Genomic DNA, 13,766 nt, shown 5'->3' on the forward strand with positions numbered 1-13,766 from the left:
TTTCAATACATCATCCACTCTCGCATGATTGCAAAGTGTCTGTTCAAAAACTGCTTGTAATCTTTTGGGGGATCTGTTGTATGTACCAAGTAACTTTTCTCTTGCTACTTTCAAAACGCTCTCTTTGTCTTAAAATTTGACATTCGGTTACAAAACTTGTCCATGAAGCCCTTCTAAAAGGCAAGTCAGGGGAGAGAAATGGCGGAAAAATGGGGACAACTGAAATTGAACAACAAAAAAACTTAAAACTAACAAAAATAATAAACTTCACCTATGTGGGCCAGTGGGCTGTAAGAACATAGATGACCATTTCTTTCCCCAATTTTCAATCACTGTTCCTTTAAATAGACAATTTGTTCCTTTCTTTTTCTTTTTGACTTCTAGGAGCACCATGACGCATATATGTTCCCTTGATAATGTCTCCTAAGTCCTGGGGGCATTCTTCACCCTTTTTCAGTCTCTCTTGCTCCTCTGAGTGGATGATTTCAAATAACCTCTCCTCTAGCTCACTGGTTCTTTCTTCTGCTTAACTGAGTTTGGTGCTGAAGCTTTCTCTTCAATTCTTCCATGTCATTGTTGTCTTCTTTGGATCTAGGATGTCTGTTTCTCTTCTTGATAGTTTCTTTTTCTTTCTTGAAGTTCTAATTTTCTTCTTGCATTGTCTTCTTATTTAATTTTGTTTTCTATGAGTTCTTGTTTTCTTTCCTGAATAGCAAACACATCCTTAAAACGCTGCTCAAATTTGGCCTCCAACTTAATTCCCATTAAGTACAAGGCATGATCCTGAAAAAAATGACAAAAATAATGACACTTATTATCACTATCATTAGACACCTTGCAATTTGGAATGGCCACAACTCTTGCCTAAAACACAATTGAATTACATTAACCAGGTGAAGATTAAAAGCTCATATGGCTAAGAATAATTTCTGTGTCCTGAGTGCACAGTTAGTTACTATTAACTAGGCAAGAATGGAAAATCATTACCATGCTTGGGGACTCTTATTCATTTGGTTTTAGTTCTTTACTTGAGGGATAATTAGAAAAGTAATCTGAAGCTTTGTAACAATAACACATTACAGAAGTCTAAGTACAATCAGTGATATTTCTCTCAAATTGTCATTGTATTTCTCTCTGCTGACTCCTGTTAACTATGTGGTTCATTAACATACAAAGGAAACTGGAGTCTGAAATTTCTGAGATATTGGATTAATAATATCTGGGGCAACATAGGAAGCAATGTGACCTTAGGACGCAATTCACTTCTGACTTTGTTCAGAGAGGGGAGGATGCTCTGTTCTCAGTGGGCACTTCTTGCCTTTGAAGGGAGGAATGAGCGCTCAGGGGTCTGAAGCTTTGGTTGCAGGGGCACCAAGGAACTCACTTCTATGCTCTGTCTTGAATTTTAAAAGCCACTCGCTTTCCAATATCTTGCTTACATAGGCTTGTTATAGCGTGAGGTAAACTGTAAAGTTTCCATACATCAAAAAATGAGGGCAAAATGACTAAATGGAGAAAAAAAGGAAATGGAAGCAGGAGAGACACTTACTTTATGAAATGCCCTGTGACTCTGAAAGATGAGGCGCATGTCCCTAACGAACCCCTCCACGCAGGGGTAACAGCGCTCACGTAGATTCTTCCTGATTTTCTTCAACATCATAGAATGATCCATGCCTTTAAAAGTCTCTAGGGGCTGGAGAAAAAAAATTAATGAGAGAATTTGTGATACAGTGCAATGTTCGCCTTGTTTGGATTTCTGCAAAATCCAGCCCAATGCCAGGTACAGATAACAACAGCTCCTGCCCCCACTCCATGGGTTTCAGGTCACAAATCCCACAAGATCACAGGCTAACACCAGGTGACAATGGACAAGCTGTAATCATGGTTTATTTTTATTACTTACATAATTATCTTGTTGAATTATCTCAAGACAGCAGCTGTCTGGATGGCAATAGATTTCCAAGAGGAGGAACTCGCATTTCTGCAAGAGAAGGAGGGTTTGAATGAAAAGTAACTTAGAGTGAATGACCCATAGGTATGCCCAGGCAGGGGCATGTCCACACTAGTTTTCCAGCAGTTTCCTCAAACAGGTAGGGCTCTGGGAAACAGACAAGTAACGGTGGAGGGATTTTTCCCGCATGCCAGTCCCAGTGAGGTTTCAGGGTGGATGAGACCAGGACAGAAATGCAGACACCTTTTGGCATCATGTCCCTGACCCTTTAACTGTTTGACTTCTCACATGGGAGTGGAAAAAAGAACTTTCCAGGTTCAAATCAACTCACCAGCTGCTCCTCAGGCCCTATCGGTCTCTTCAGCACCTCAGATTCATGGTAGACTGGCTGCCTTCCTGCAGGTTCCTTTATCCTGCAGAGGGTGCAACTCCACGGTCTCCTGAATGAGCAAAGCATAAGTGAGCAGGGCAACGTCTCAGAAACAGCCACCGTTCCCGGGGCTGCCACTGTTCCCCTTTCAGGAATGGCTGAGGGACAGAGACTGAGAATGAAGGGGACACTCTCCAGAGTCTCCAGGTCTGCCATGTAAGGCCTGAGATGATGACCTTCCTCTCATCCAGGATACCAGCGAGGGTTCAGTACATACAGGGAGGTGTCAGGGTAAGTGGTGGGCTCTCCTTTCCACGTCTGAGCTGCTGGGAGTACCAGGCCTGCCCACCAGGCCTGAGTGCCAGAGACGGGACCTTAACTCCTAGTGGCCTAGGGCCTCAGTCAGCCACTTGAGAACATGGCAGAAGTTCGTGTCTGTTGCCTTTTCTAAATAAGCAGACAACATAAACAGCTGGCTTCCACTACCGTGACCCAGAGTCCATGCTTAGGAAGTTCTGGAATGGACAGCAGTGATTTGCTGGCAAAGAGCCCAACCACTGGCCTCATCCTCCCCAAAAGAGAGGAGAACATTCCCCTCCTGCTGCCAGCGTCTTTCAGCAGCTCCTGGACCTTACTGCTGACCCCGGACCTCCAGCCCTGCTCTTTCCCCACCAGAACAATAGGAAGGACCCCCAAGGGGAATGTGCATGGCAGGAGGAAGGACCCCATACAGAGACGGGGGGCTGCATCCCACAAACCTCTTAGTGTCCACTGGTGGGAGGTGACAGGACCCATGAAAGACTCTTGAACAAGTATCACAGCGGATGAGGTCTTCTCCATACCAGCAGACCTCACATACATCTGACGTTTCAAGCTAGAAGGTAAAACAATGCATCCACACTGAGACCCCAGAGGGCACCACTCTTAGATTCTAGAATCACAGCCTTTTTTAAACCTGGAAGAACAGTTATGTGCTTCTGAGTGGAGATTTCAGAGGAAGAATTATTTTTCTCATTGAAATTTAGAAGGGACTTGTGTGTCAGACCAGGAAAGTTTTTTCTGTAAACCAAGAGGTTCTAACACAGAAAGGAACAAAACTAGACAATGATTTCTACAGAATTGAATCATATAATTAACTTGTAGATAAACCAATGTGCAGTAATAAAGTGTTAAATCCATTTGCCTACAACACAATGGCCAAAACGACCCACAGAAAGGTGATATACTGAGAAATTAATACGATGGAATAAGCTTCTAAGAAAGCATGTCGTCATCTTGTTTTCTTGGCTGGAGGCTCCCCATGAGTTGAAAGGCCTGAGAGGGGTTCGTGGACTATGGATCAGAGCCTGGAGGGCCCCTGGACCTGTGACAGTGTCTCAGCTCTGGAGAGACCGTAGGCACCAATAGCCGGGAGATGTCAAGAGGGATGGCGCTCTTTGGCTCTGGAAGCACAGGGAAGATGCCACAGGACTCAGCTTGGCATGCAAAATGTGGAGGTTCCATCTGTGAGTGGCCAGGGAGAGTGGCAATGGCCTTGTTTTGCAAAAAGAATGGTGAGTCCCCACCCACCCCCACAATCAATGAAACTGGATTTCTTACAGGCTCAACATGTGGCCTTTAACCAGATTTAATTTAATTGGCAGAAGATGAACTTTGACAGTATTTGCATCCAAGTCTTGTAGCATAACTCCTACTCATTAAACCCAAATAAATTTATAGAGCAGATATGAAGATATACCGTGTTATATACAAACACATGTATTCATGACAACGAACTGGCCTGTGATTGAGCTTTTTGTTCATGAAGAAAATGTGGTGATGGAGTAATATGGAAGCTCGGTGTTATGTGCTGCTGTGACATCTGATAAAATTGAGAGGGCCTTGGACACCTTGTCTACATGCATCCCTCCCCACTCTGCTCCCAGAGATAAGGTCGCTCTGTTAACAATGTTCCTAGTCAAGGGACCACTTGTAACCCTGCCCACCTGGGAATATCAGGTTTCAGTTCCCTGTGAGCCATGGAATCTTGCACACAAGCCAGACACAGCCTCCCACAGAAACCAGGGGCCCACCCTGCCCCATTCAGCCCTGGTTGTCTAGTCAGTTCCTGAGGGCAACTTGGGGAAGGCCTGCGGGGGTGGGGCACTGCCTCCCTTCCTGGGTCTGGCAGTATATGTGAGTCACAAACACCTGTAAATCCATCTGTCCAGTGACAGATGGCAATACTTGCTACCACCCAAAATGTCCATGCGATGAAAAGGAGGTGATTAAAACAGGAAGCCAGTCACTGAAGCAAAGTAAATCATATAGTAGGAAATTCCAACTGTGAGATCTGAGTGAACATTCTCTAAAGGCTACAGAAAAGCAAGTCAGTTAAAAACAATAGTAGATCCTTGAAGATTCAAGTATGGAAAAATTATAGGGCCTCAAAGAAAACAAGAATAAAGGTGAAAAAAAATTAAAATTAAAAAATAAATAAATAAAACAAGAAATCACATTTTTAAACAGATAATCAGCATTTACATGTGAATCATGAACAATTAGAAAGTATATCTGCCTCTGGTTGCTTTCTAGAGTCTGCCCTGTGTGAGGATCCAGATAGTTTGAGAAGCACTTGGGGTAGTTCTATCCCAGATGCAAACATCTTGTCTATCCCACAGTCTATTGGAGAAACTCCTACCCTCTTGTGACCATCTGCAGCAAGAGAAATGAGAATCACTTGGGGACTGGAGTGCTGAGTGGGAGGAAAGTGGGTCATTGAGGAGCAGGAGGAAATAGGGATGATAGTGTTCGCATTTTTCTGCTACAGATATTTTTGATCACTCTACACACAAGTGGTGTACCATTATGACTGTGGAACAGTCAGTAGGAAAGCCACCCCCATCCATTGGCTAAGATGGAGGCAGCAGGAGATTCTTACACTGAGCATGCAAAAAGATAGCCAGATAATTGGAGAGAAAAAAGGCAGAGTAGCAGCCACAGACAGTAGATCCCTGGCTAAAAGGTCTGGCGACACTTGAGGACAGACTGGGGACAGAAGCTTTGGGGAGAGAACGGAGAGAGTAGCCGGCGGGATCCTAGTGCGGACTCCTCCCAAATACGGCAGCAGCATAAGAGGACCAAATAACCCAACCCACAGGAGGGACTCTGCCCCACCCTGAGCTGTGTTAGGAAGCCTGCTGAGTGCAGAGTGACTAGATTAAAAGCTGGAGACAGCCACAAACAGATGATTACTGGAAGTCTCAAACAGACTGCCTATGGTCACACAGGGATGTCATCTTACATCATCAGAGGCAGATCCAGAAAGTAAAAACAGCAGTCTCCTACCATAGAAGTTCACACCACGAAGTGAGGAAATCAATACAGATCAACTTAAGAAACAGAAGCAAAAGAGAAGAGTTTCACAAATAATGGAAAGACAGAGAAATACCCCTCACTCAAAGGGAAAGGAGAAATCCCCACAAAGACAGCTAAATGAAATAGAGGCAAGTAAACTACCAGATAATTGAGTTCCAAACAACAGTTCTAAAGAAGCTCAATGAGCTCAGTGAGCTCAGGAGAATTACCAAAAACTACAGGGAAACTATGAGGAACTTACTGCAAATTATATCAGCTTGAAAAAAGACATAGAAACTATCAATAAGACACAAGAGGATAGGAAGAAAACAGTTTCTGAATTGAAGAACACAGTAGAAGGTATCAAAAGCAGGCTAGATGAAGCAGAAAATTGAATCAGCAAGCTGGAGGATAAAGTAGAAATAAGCTCTCAGAAAGAGCAAGAAAATGAAAAAAGACTCAAAAAGAAAGAAGAGGCATTGAGGGAAATGCACGACAACCTGAAACGTAATGATATCCGTATAATAGGGATACCAGAAGGAGAAGAGGATGAAGAAGGGATAGAGAACCTGTTTGAAAAAGTCATGATGGAAAACTTCCCTAATTTGAGGAGAGAAAAAGGCACACAAGTCCAGGAAGCACAGAGGGCCCCATTCAAGAGGAACCCAAAGAGGCCCACTCCAAGACACATCATCATTAAAATGGCAAATATCAAAGACAAACAGAGAATCCTAAAGGAAGCAAGGGAGAAAGAGGTAGTAACATATAAGGGAGCCCTGGTATGGCTAGCATCTGACTTCTCAACAAAAACACTGCAAGCCAGAAGGGAATGGCAAGAAATATTTCAAGTAACGAAAAACAAAGGTCTGCAATGAAGACTGCTTTACCCAGCAAGGCTCTCAATTAAAATGGAAGGTGAAATAAGGAGTTTCCCCGACAAAAGAAAGCTAAAAGAATATACCTCCACCAAACCAGCACTGCAAAATATGATAAAGGGACTACTTTAAGATGAATGAAAAGTTTCTATGAATACCCTGTTCCTTTCACAGTTGCCAATACTTGATATTACCAATATTTTTAATACTCATTGATCTGATTGTGACAATGATGTTATGTTAATTGTTCCTTTATTATTTGTTGAAACTAAACCTGTTTTAGTATATTTCTTGCTTATTTCTATTATTTTTTTAAAAAGCTTTAAATGATTTTTTGATATTCTTTTTCCATTTATTGATTAAAGGTTTGTAGAACATTTTCCCTAAAAAAAAAACAACCTATTAACCATATTTTAGATGTGTTGCATATACTTTTCTATTCTATTCCTTGTCCTTTAACTTTTTATATGTATATTACTATATAGTTAAATGTTTAATATAGTCATATTGTCAATAGTTACTTTATAGCTTCTGGGTTTGAATATTTTGCTTCAGGTCATGAAAAATATTAGTTCTATTTTCTTCTATTCTTATCTCACCTGAATTCTTATCTTGCCTGAATATTTCTTGTATAATGTATGATATAGGGCTCTATATTTGTTTTATTTCAAGTAATTGTAGTCCATGCACCTTATTTTTTGAATAAGCCTTATTTTACCCATTGATTTGAAATATCAACTTAATCACATATTACATTGTTAGATAGATATATACATTTGTCTCTAGAATGCTCCTTATATTTCATTGATCTGCTTGATTATTTCTGTGTTAATGTCATATTGGTTTAATTGCTGAAACTTTATAATGGTTTTAAATTTTTTAAATATTTTATAATTAACTTTGACACTTAGAAAATAAATAAAATCAACCTGCATTTAATAAATAAAAAGAGAGAGAGAGAGATGGAACTCCTACCTTTTGTGACAACACGGATGGAACTGGAGAATATTATGCTAAGTGAAATAAGCCAGTTGATGAAAGACAAACACCATATGATATCACCTATAAGTGGAATCTATTCAACAAAATAAATTAATGAACAAAATAAACCACAGGCATGGAAACATGGAGCAGACCAAAAGTGACCAGAGGGGATGGGGAACGAGGACAATGATGGAAAGAAGGAGAAGGGACTGGACAAAGAACATGTATGAATGACCCATGGACATGGACAGCAGAGTGGGAACTGACTGTGGGAGCCGGGGGTGCGGGTGGAACGGGTGGAGGAGGGCAAAGGGGTAAAAATTGAGACAACTGTAATAGAATACACATGATTTATAATTTAAAAATAATGATAAAAAATGAAAAATGAAAAAAACAAATAAAATGAAAGGTACAGGAATTGGAGAGGAAATGACAAAACTTTCAATGTCTGCTTTATTTTATTGCTTAAAATATCCATGAGATCAAACTCTGAGACATAGGAATATTAGTGCAAGAACTATCCAATTTTAAAATATAACAAACATAGCAATAGCTAGTAAAATATGAAGAAATCAGAAAAATATGTATATTTCAATATGTAAAGAATTTGTGAGTGAAATCAAAATGGCATTTAAGGGCACCCAAAATAATTTCAGAATGAAGAGATATAACCTGTCCTTAGAAATCATGATGTCTTTCACATAAGCTTAAAAACATATGGAGCAATGGGAGAGATTGCTTTGGAATATATACATTCACAGTAAAAGTATCCACAAACTTATAAGAAGTTAGTAGTGTGAAAGGTGAGGAAAGGGAAAAGATTGATATATGTGATCAGGAAGGGGTTAAACTGAAAGTATTGCATTACTTTCTATCTTAATCTAGTGAATATATATTTTATTATTCTCTAAACCATTTTTATTACATATATTATAATTTTTTAGTGTTCCTGACAAGTATGTGTTTTATGGGGTTAAAAAGTACAAACAAAAGCTTTAAGTTATTACAAAATTTTGAAAGTCAGTGGGCTGACATACTCATCATTATACCACAGTTGTTATTGTACATTTAAGACCTAAATCTATTATACATTAAGGTATAATAATGTAGACCATTTTATTTCAAATGCAGTGATTCTTTGATTAATAACTCTCAGAATTTACACACCAAAGATCTATATCATTAAAATATCATTAAATAATATCATAAATCAATAAATATCATTAAAATAATAACATGCCCCTCACAAAAATTAAAAAAAAACCTCTCTGAATTTAACAGGAAAAAAACAACTTTTTTCAGCCACAATAATCTCAAAGTCCCCAGGTTTCTTTTCAGTTGACAGCTGCCAGATCAGCAAAGACTATCATTTTTATCTTAAGGGAAAAAAGGGAACCTGCTGTAAAATGTTCAAATTCTAGATTTACTGAAGCATTAAATACAAGTTACAAATCTAGATATCCCCAAAGAGGTGCTAAGGTCTAATTATCATTACAGTATAAAAGTTAAAAAATTTGCATTTTTCCCTTTTAAAAACCCTAAGTGAAATATTAAGACAAAATATTGAAAAGAATCAAACATAATCAAAAGTGAGATTTTTTTGTTGACTTATTTTGCTTTCTTCTGTTTGCTTTCATAGCATATGGAACAGAATAGAATTGCCCCACTTGAAGAGCAAGTGACATAAGAAAAACCCTAGTTTCTTAACTACATGAAAATGAGTATATTAAAAAGTCTTTATCGACATAATTTAAATACTTTCCTGTGTTGACTTTAAAATACTTGACATAAAAATCAATTTCAATTTTCACAGCTATTTGTAAAGTGACTTCTAATTTAGTATGACTACGTAACAGATTTTAGAAACTTAGAAATTGTACCACTACCCAAACAAAGCTTGGGTTTTCTTCACGTGTTCCACCCTTTAAAAGACACCTATTCTGTGCCCTATACTGCTCTGAGACATTGCAAGTTTATAAAACACTTTCCTACCATGGGAAAGTTCTCAAAATTCAGAAAATTCATAATGTCTAAGAGATGCACTACGCAGGTGATTTGGCACATCAGAATTTGAGCTGGGAGGTATACTCTTCGTGGTATTACTGCACAAAATGTTGATGTCACCATTTCTCATTCTAGCGTTTGGTTTGTATACTCTCTGATTTTCAGCCCCTACATTTCTCCAGGTTGTATTAATAGGTGTTTATATTCCAAATGTGATAATGAGTTTATGCTAAAACTTTTCTATGAATCCCCAAAACAACCCCCTCAGGTAGGCACTCTTACTATCTCCATTTCATAGATGAGGTAATTGAGGCATAATGAGGTGAATTAATTTGCCAACGTCACCAGGCTAGTAGGCAGCCAAGTCATAATGCAAATTCCAGCAAGCTGTTGCTAGAACTGTGAATATTAATGACTTCACCAAATGTTAGAATCAGGTATATATGTCTTTGTGTCACACAGAATATACAGGGAACAATGGTAGATACACTACTTTTTTCCACAGTCATGCCTTTTGCATATTATGAAATAAGACCACAGAAAATAACTGACATTTCTCATATAACATAGCTGGTAATTTTCAGAGCTAAGTCTAAACTCAGATGTATTTAATGCCAAATCTAATGATTTTTCCACAGTGTCAGAGCTCTCCAGAAAAATATGTCCATCACTAGGTCTTACATTGAAGTCTCATTTATAATTGGAAGCCTATTAAGACAATGGTCCATGGAAAGAAATTTATGGTTTAATGCTAAAAATTGTGAAGCAGATAATTTGGAAAAGACATTTTTATCAACTTATGCAAATATACTTCATTTGTATAGTTCCAAATTAGGAAATTGACTTAAACTGCTAAATGAGACATAACAGATTTCAAATACAGAATAAGGAAAATAATAGATAAAAGAAAGTTAGACATTAGACTGTCTTGACAACAATGACCAAAATCTTTGTCTAGGTATTAAGGCGATGAACAGTTTCTTCCCTTTAGGTGTTTCCAGTCCAAGATATATCGTAATTACAGCAAACATCATTTAGCATTTATTATGTGCTTTGCATTGCTGTAAGCAATTTACATGACTTTGACTATTATCCTTTAAAAATTTTCACAACTGTTCCATTAGGTGTGTAATATTAATATGATGATCATCAAGTGAGGAAAAGGAAGCACAGAGAAGTTAAATAGTTTGCCGAAGACCAGACAGTTTGGCCTGGCTTCAGTCAGTGCCCTTATTTTACATAAACATATAAGTGCCAGCTGTGTGCAATGGCTTTAAATATATTTTTGCTAATCTATGCCACAACAACATTGCAATATAGGCATGCTTAGCCTGGCTTCACAGACCAGAACATGAAGACCTGTGTAATTAATCCAAAGTGAACTGAGTGCCTAAACTAAGACCCACACCCGGGTCTACCTTCACAGTAAGTTCATGCTCTTTCTGCTTTCTAACATGCCTCTTCATCCTAGAAATAAAATTTGTTATGAAAAAATTGTGAGCACTGGTCATACTTTGTTATTACATCTGTTAAGATCTTTCAATACTTACCTCAACTGCACAAGCATAGACAGAGGTCCTGATACATAAAATGTTTCCCCCTCCTTTTATTAAAAAGACTTTCTTCCCTTGAATTTTCTTTGCATCTTTGTCCAAGACCACATGCCTATATTAAAAAAGAAAAAAAGCCCTCCCCCGTGCTCTTACCCCTAATCTTGTAGTAGTTTGGGGGTGGGACCAGGAGAAGGCAGACTCCAGTGCCATAGAATTTAAAATGGTGCATGGGAAGGTGTTGGACCAAAGAGGCCTGTCTGTCTAACAAGGTGAAAGAAGGAATTGGTTGGGAATGAACCCACCCAAAGCACATGAAAGTTTGGGAATTTGATTGGTCGTTTTGAGAAAGCACCTGGTTTGTCCTGCACAAAACCTAATATAATCCTAGAGGAACAAAGAAGTTCTCTCGATGCTCTTGACCTGCTCTCACAAGGTGGACTGGCCTGTTCTCTCTAAGGCCATGTGGCCTTTAGCATCCACGTAGTCCTTGGAACCATGAGGGAGTCTCCTCTGACCCACCTGGTGATGCACTCGCCTGTGTGCTCACACACTCTCTCCTGGAAGTACCTGACCAAGCAGCCCTAGTAGCCATATCACCTATGGCCATGTGGGCCCTACACACAGGATACTGGTGGGAGCAGCTGGGAAAGTGCTAAACCACCTGGATGGGGACCAACACTGCTTAGCAGCCACCTGCAGGCTGCAATGGAATGTACTTGAAAACAGAGTGACAATTCTGGACACTGGCTTTTGTCTTGGCCTTGCTGAGGAGATGGACTTTTTGCGTGGTAGAAGGAGATGGTCTTTGAGACAGGAGTCCACCATTCTCCAAGGTCATGCAGCACCTGAAAAAATCCTCTTGCCTTTTGCACCAGCATCTTCCTTATGAGTTTGGCTTTCGTAGCAACATGCAGCTGAACTTCCGTTTTTGTTCAGTTCCACCATCACTCTCCTGGGTTTACTCAATCAGCCTCACTGTTCTGTCTCTTTCCTTTCTAGCCCTTCTTCTCCTCCAACACTTACATAGAATCCCCCAGGTTTCCACCTTTGGCTATTTGGTCGGCCTCAGATGGTCAAATCACTCTGACATCAGCAGGTCTATTGCTATGCCTCCAGCTCCCAGATGTCCAGCCTGTCCCCTGCCTTTGTGCACATCCCTGTGCTCACTCAGCATCTCTTTCCGGGCACTTTAAAGCACAACCCAAACTCATGCAGTCAAAACTTAACGTATTCTCCTGTCCCCAAACTCACTACATGATCTTTCCTGGTGCTTCCATTTCATAAAATGTACACTTTTGACCACAAACCCAGAGAGTCCATCCTGGGTCTATTCTTTTACTCATATTCCAAATCCTATTTGTCCCTACTCTGCACAGGAATTTGTAAGCCTCTTTTGATTGTTCCATCATCCAAGAAGGGTCCACTGCCTACAGGGATGCTGAGACCCTAATGAATTGTTTCACCTTAATACATAAAGAAAAGAGGCCTCTTTCTCAAAGTCTGTATTACATCTTGGCTGAGTACACAAAGATCAGAAGTGTCCCTCTTGAAGCAAAAGGGCATAGGAATTTGGATCATAGCTCTGTTACTTCTCTTAGTGCAGAAAGTAATAAAAGATTAATAGTCACTAACTAACAATTATTTTCAATCTTGTTCTGGACTTTTTAGTGAAAATTCTTGTGCTGGGGAAATTTAGAGTCTGGTCATTTCTTTGGCTTTTTAAAAACATTTATACATGACAAAGACCAAGACCCAGTGGCCATCTTGCCATAGCTCCCATTCAATTTCCTGGGAGAATCCTGAATCACATGCCCAAGGGAGACTGAGACTGCTCTAGAGTGGAGGTCTGGGGACAGTTTCCTTCTCACTCTAGGGACTCAGATGACCATCATCACTCTCCAGAAAGGGGAGACCCTCTTCCCAGAAGAACAAGGAAATAAAAACTGCTACCAATGCATACGAACCCTGCATCCTTAATCATTAATCAAGTTTAGGCCCTTTTCTCTTTGGCTCTTTGTTTCTTATGCCAGCTGCACATTGGAATTGCCTGAGGGTAGTGTATAAAATACTAGAGTCCTGTTCCCAATGTCAGAGATTCTGATCAATTGGTCCGGGTTGAGCACAGGCATTAGTGTTCTCCTTAAGTCATAGAATGGGTGACTTGTGTAATAGAATCATCTATAAAGTTTAAATAATGATAACACACAAGTAATATTTCAGGCTGATTAATTCAGACTTTTATAGAACATAGCATCCAGGCAATGCTATTTTACAAAGGTGGTCAGGTGATTCCAGTACATCCTACTTGGAGACTTTGCCTGAGCCAGTGTGGTTAGCAATGCATGAGGATCTTATAAGTCACTGTTAAATTGGCCTGTAGTATCTACCCTAGGGAAGATTATCATTAACAGGAGTGAGGGTACTTTTGCTGGAACAGTTGCCTCCTCAGTGTCCTGAGAGCCATACAAGTATCCCAGAGAAGATATCCACCATCTCCTACAGCTCTTCTGGGCATCACACCAAAGATAAAATGAATCCAAGCTCTTTGGTATGGCAGCTCTTCCAGAATGTCACCCTTATCTTGCTTCCATCCAATTCTTAAGAAGGCACCTGGCTGACTTTTCACAGGAAACAGACCACTGCGCACTGCACTTGCATTGCTTGTGTGTGTTCAGGAGAATCACTGGGCCTCC

At 39.8% G+C, this 13,766-nt stretch overlaps 1 protein-coding gene across 1 annotated transcript in view; it reads right to left on the reverse strand.

The window, feature by feature from the left end:
• Positions 1-360: 360 nt before the first annotated feature.
• LOC129080574 (nuclear body protein SP140-like protein) overlaps positions 361-13,766 on the reverse strand; it is a 33,658-nt gene continuing 20,252 nt past the window's right edge. Inside the window, exons 8-12 of the mRNA XM_054586110.1 lie at positions 3,080-3,195; positions 2,283-2,391; positions 1,904-1,981; positions 1,550-1,693; positions 361-783 (exon numbers count right to left, since the gene is read on the reverse strand). Coding sequence (XP_054442085.1) covers positions 667-783; positions 1,550-1,693; positions 1,904-1,981; positions 2,283-2,391; positions 3,080-3,195 — 564 coding nt within the window. The 3' untranslated portion in view covers positions 361-666. The remainder of the gene's footprint in view (positions 784-1,549; positions 1,694-1,903; positions 1,982-2,282; positions 2,392-3,079; positions 3,196-13,766) is intronic.

The sequence above is a fragment of the Pteronotus mesoamericanus genome, unplaced genomic scaffold (genome assembly GCF_021234165.1).
Source record: "Pteronotus mesoamericanus isolate MK-2021 breed Mesoamerican mustached bat unplaced genomic scaffold, CSHL_Meso_final contig_90, whole genome shotgun sequence".
Classification (NCBI taxonomy): Eukaryota; Metazoa; Chordata; class Mammalia; order Chiroptera; family Mormoopidae; genus Pteronotus; species Pteronotus mesoamericanus.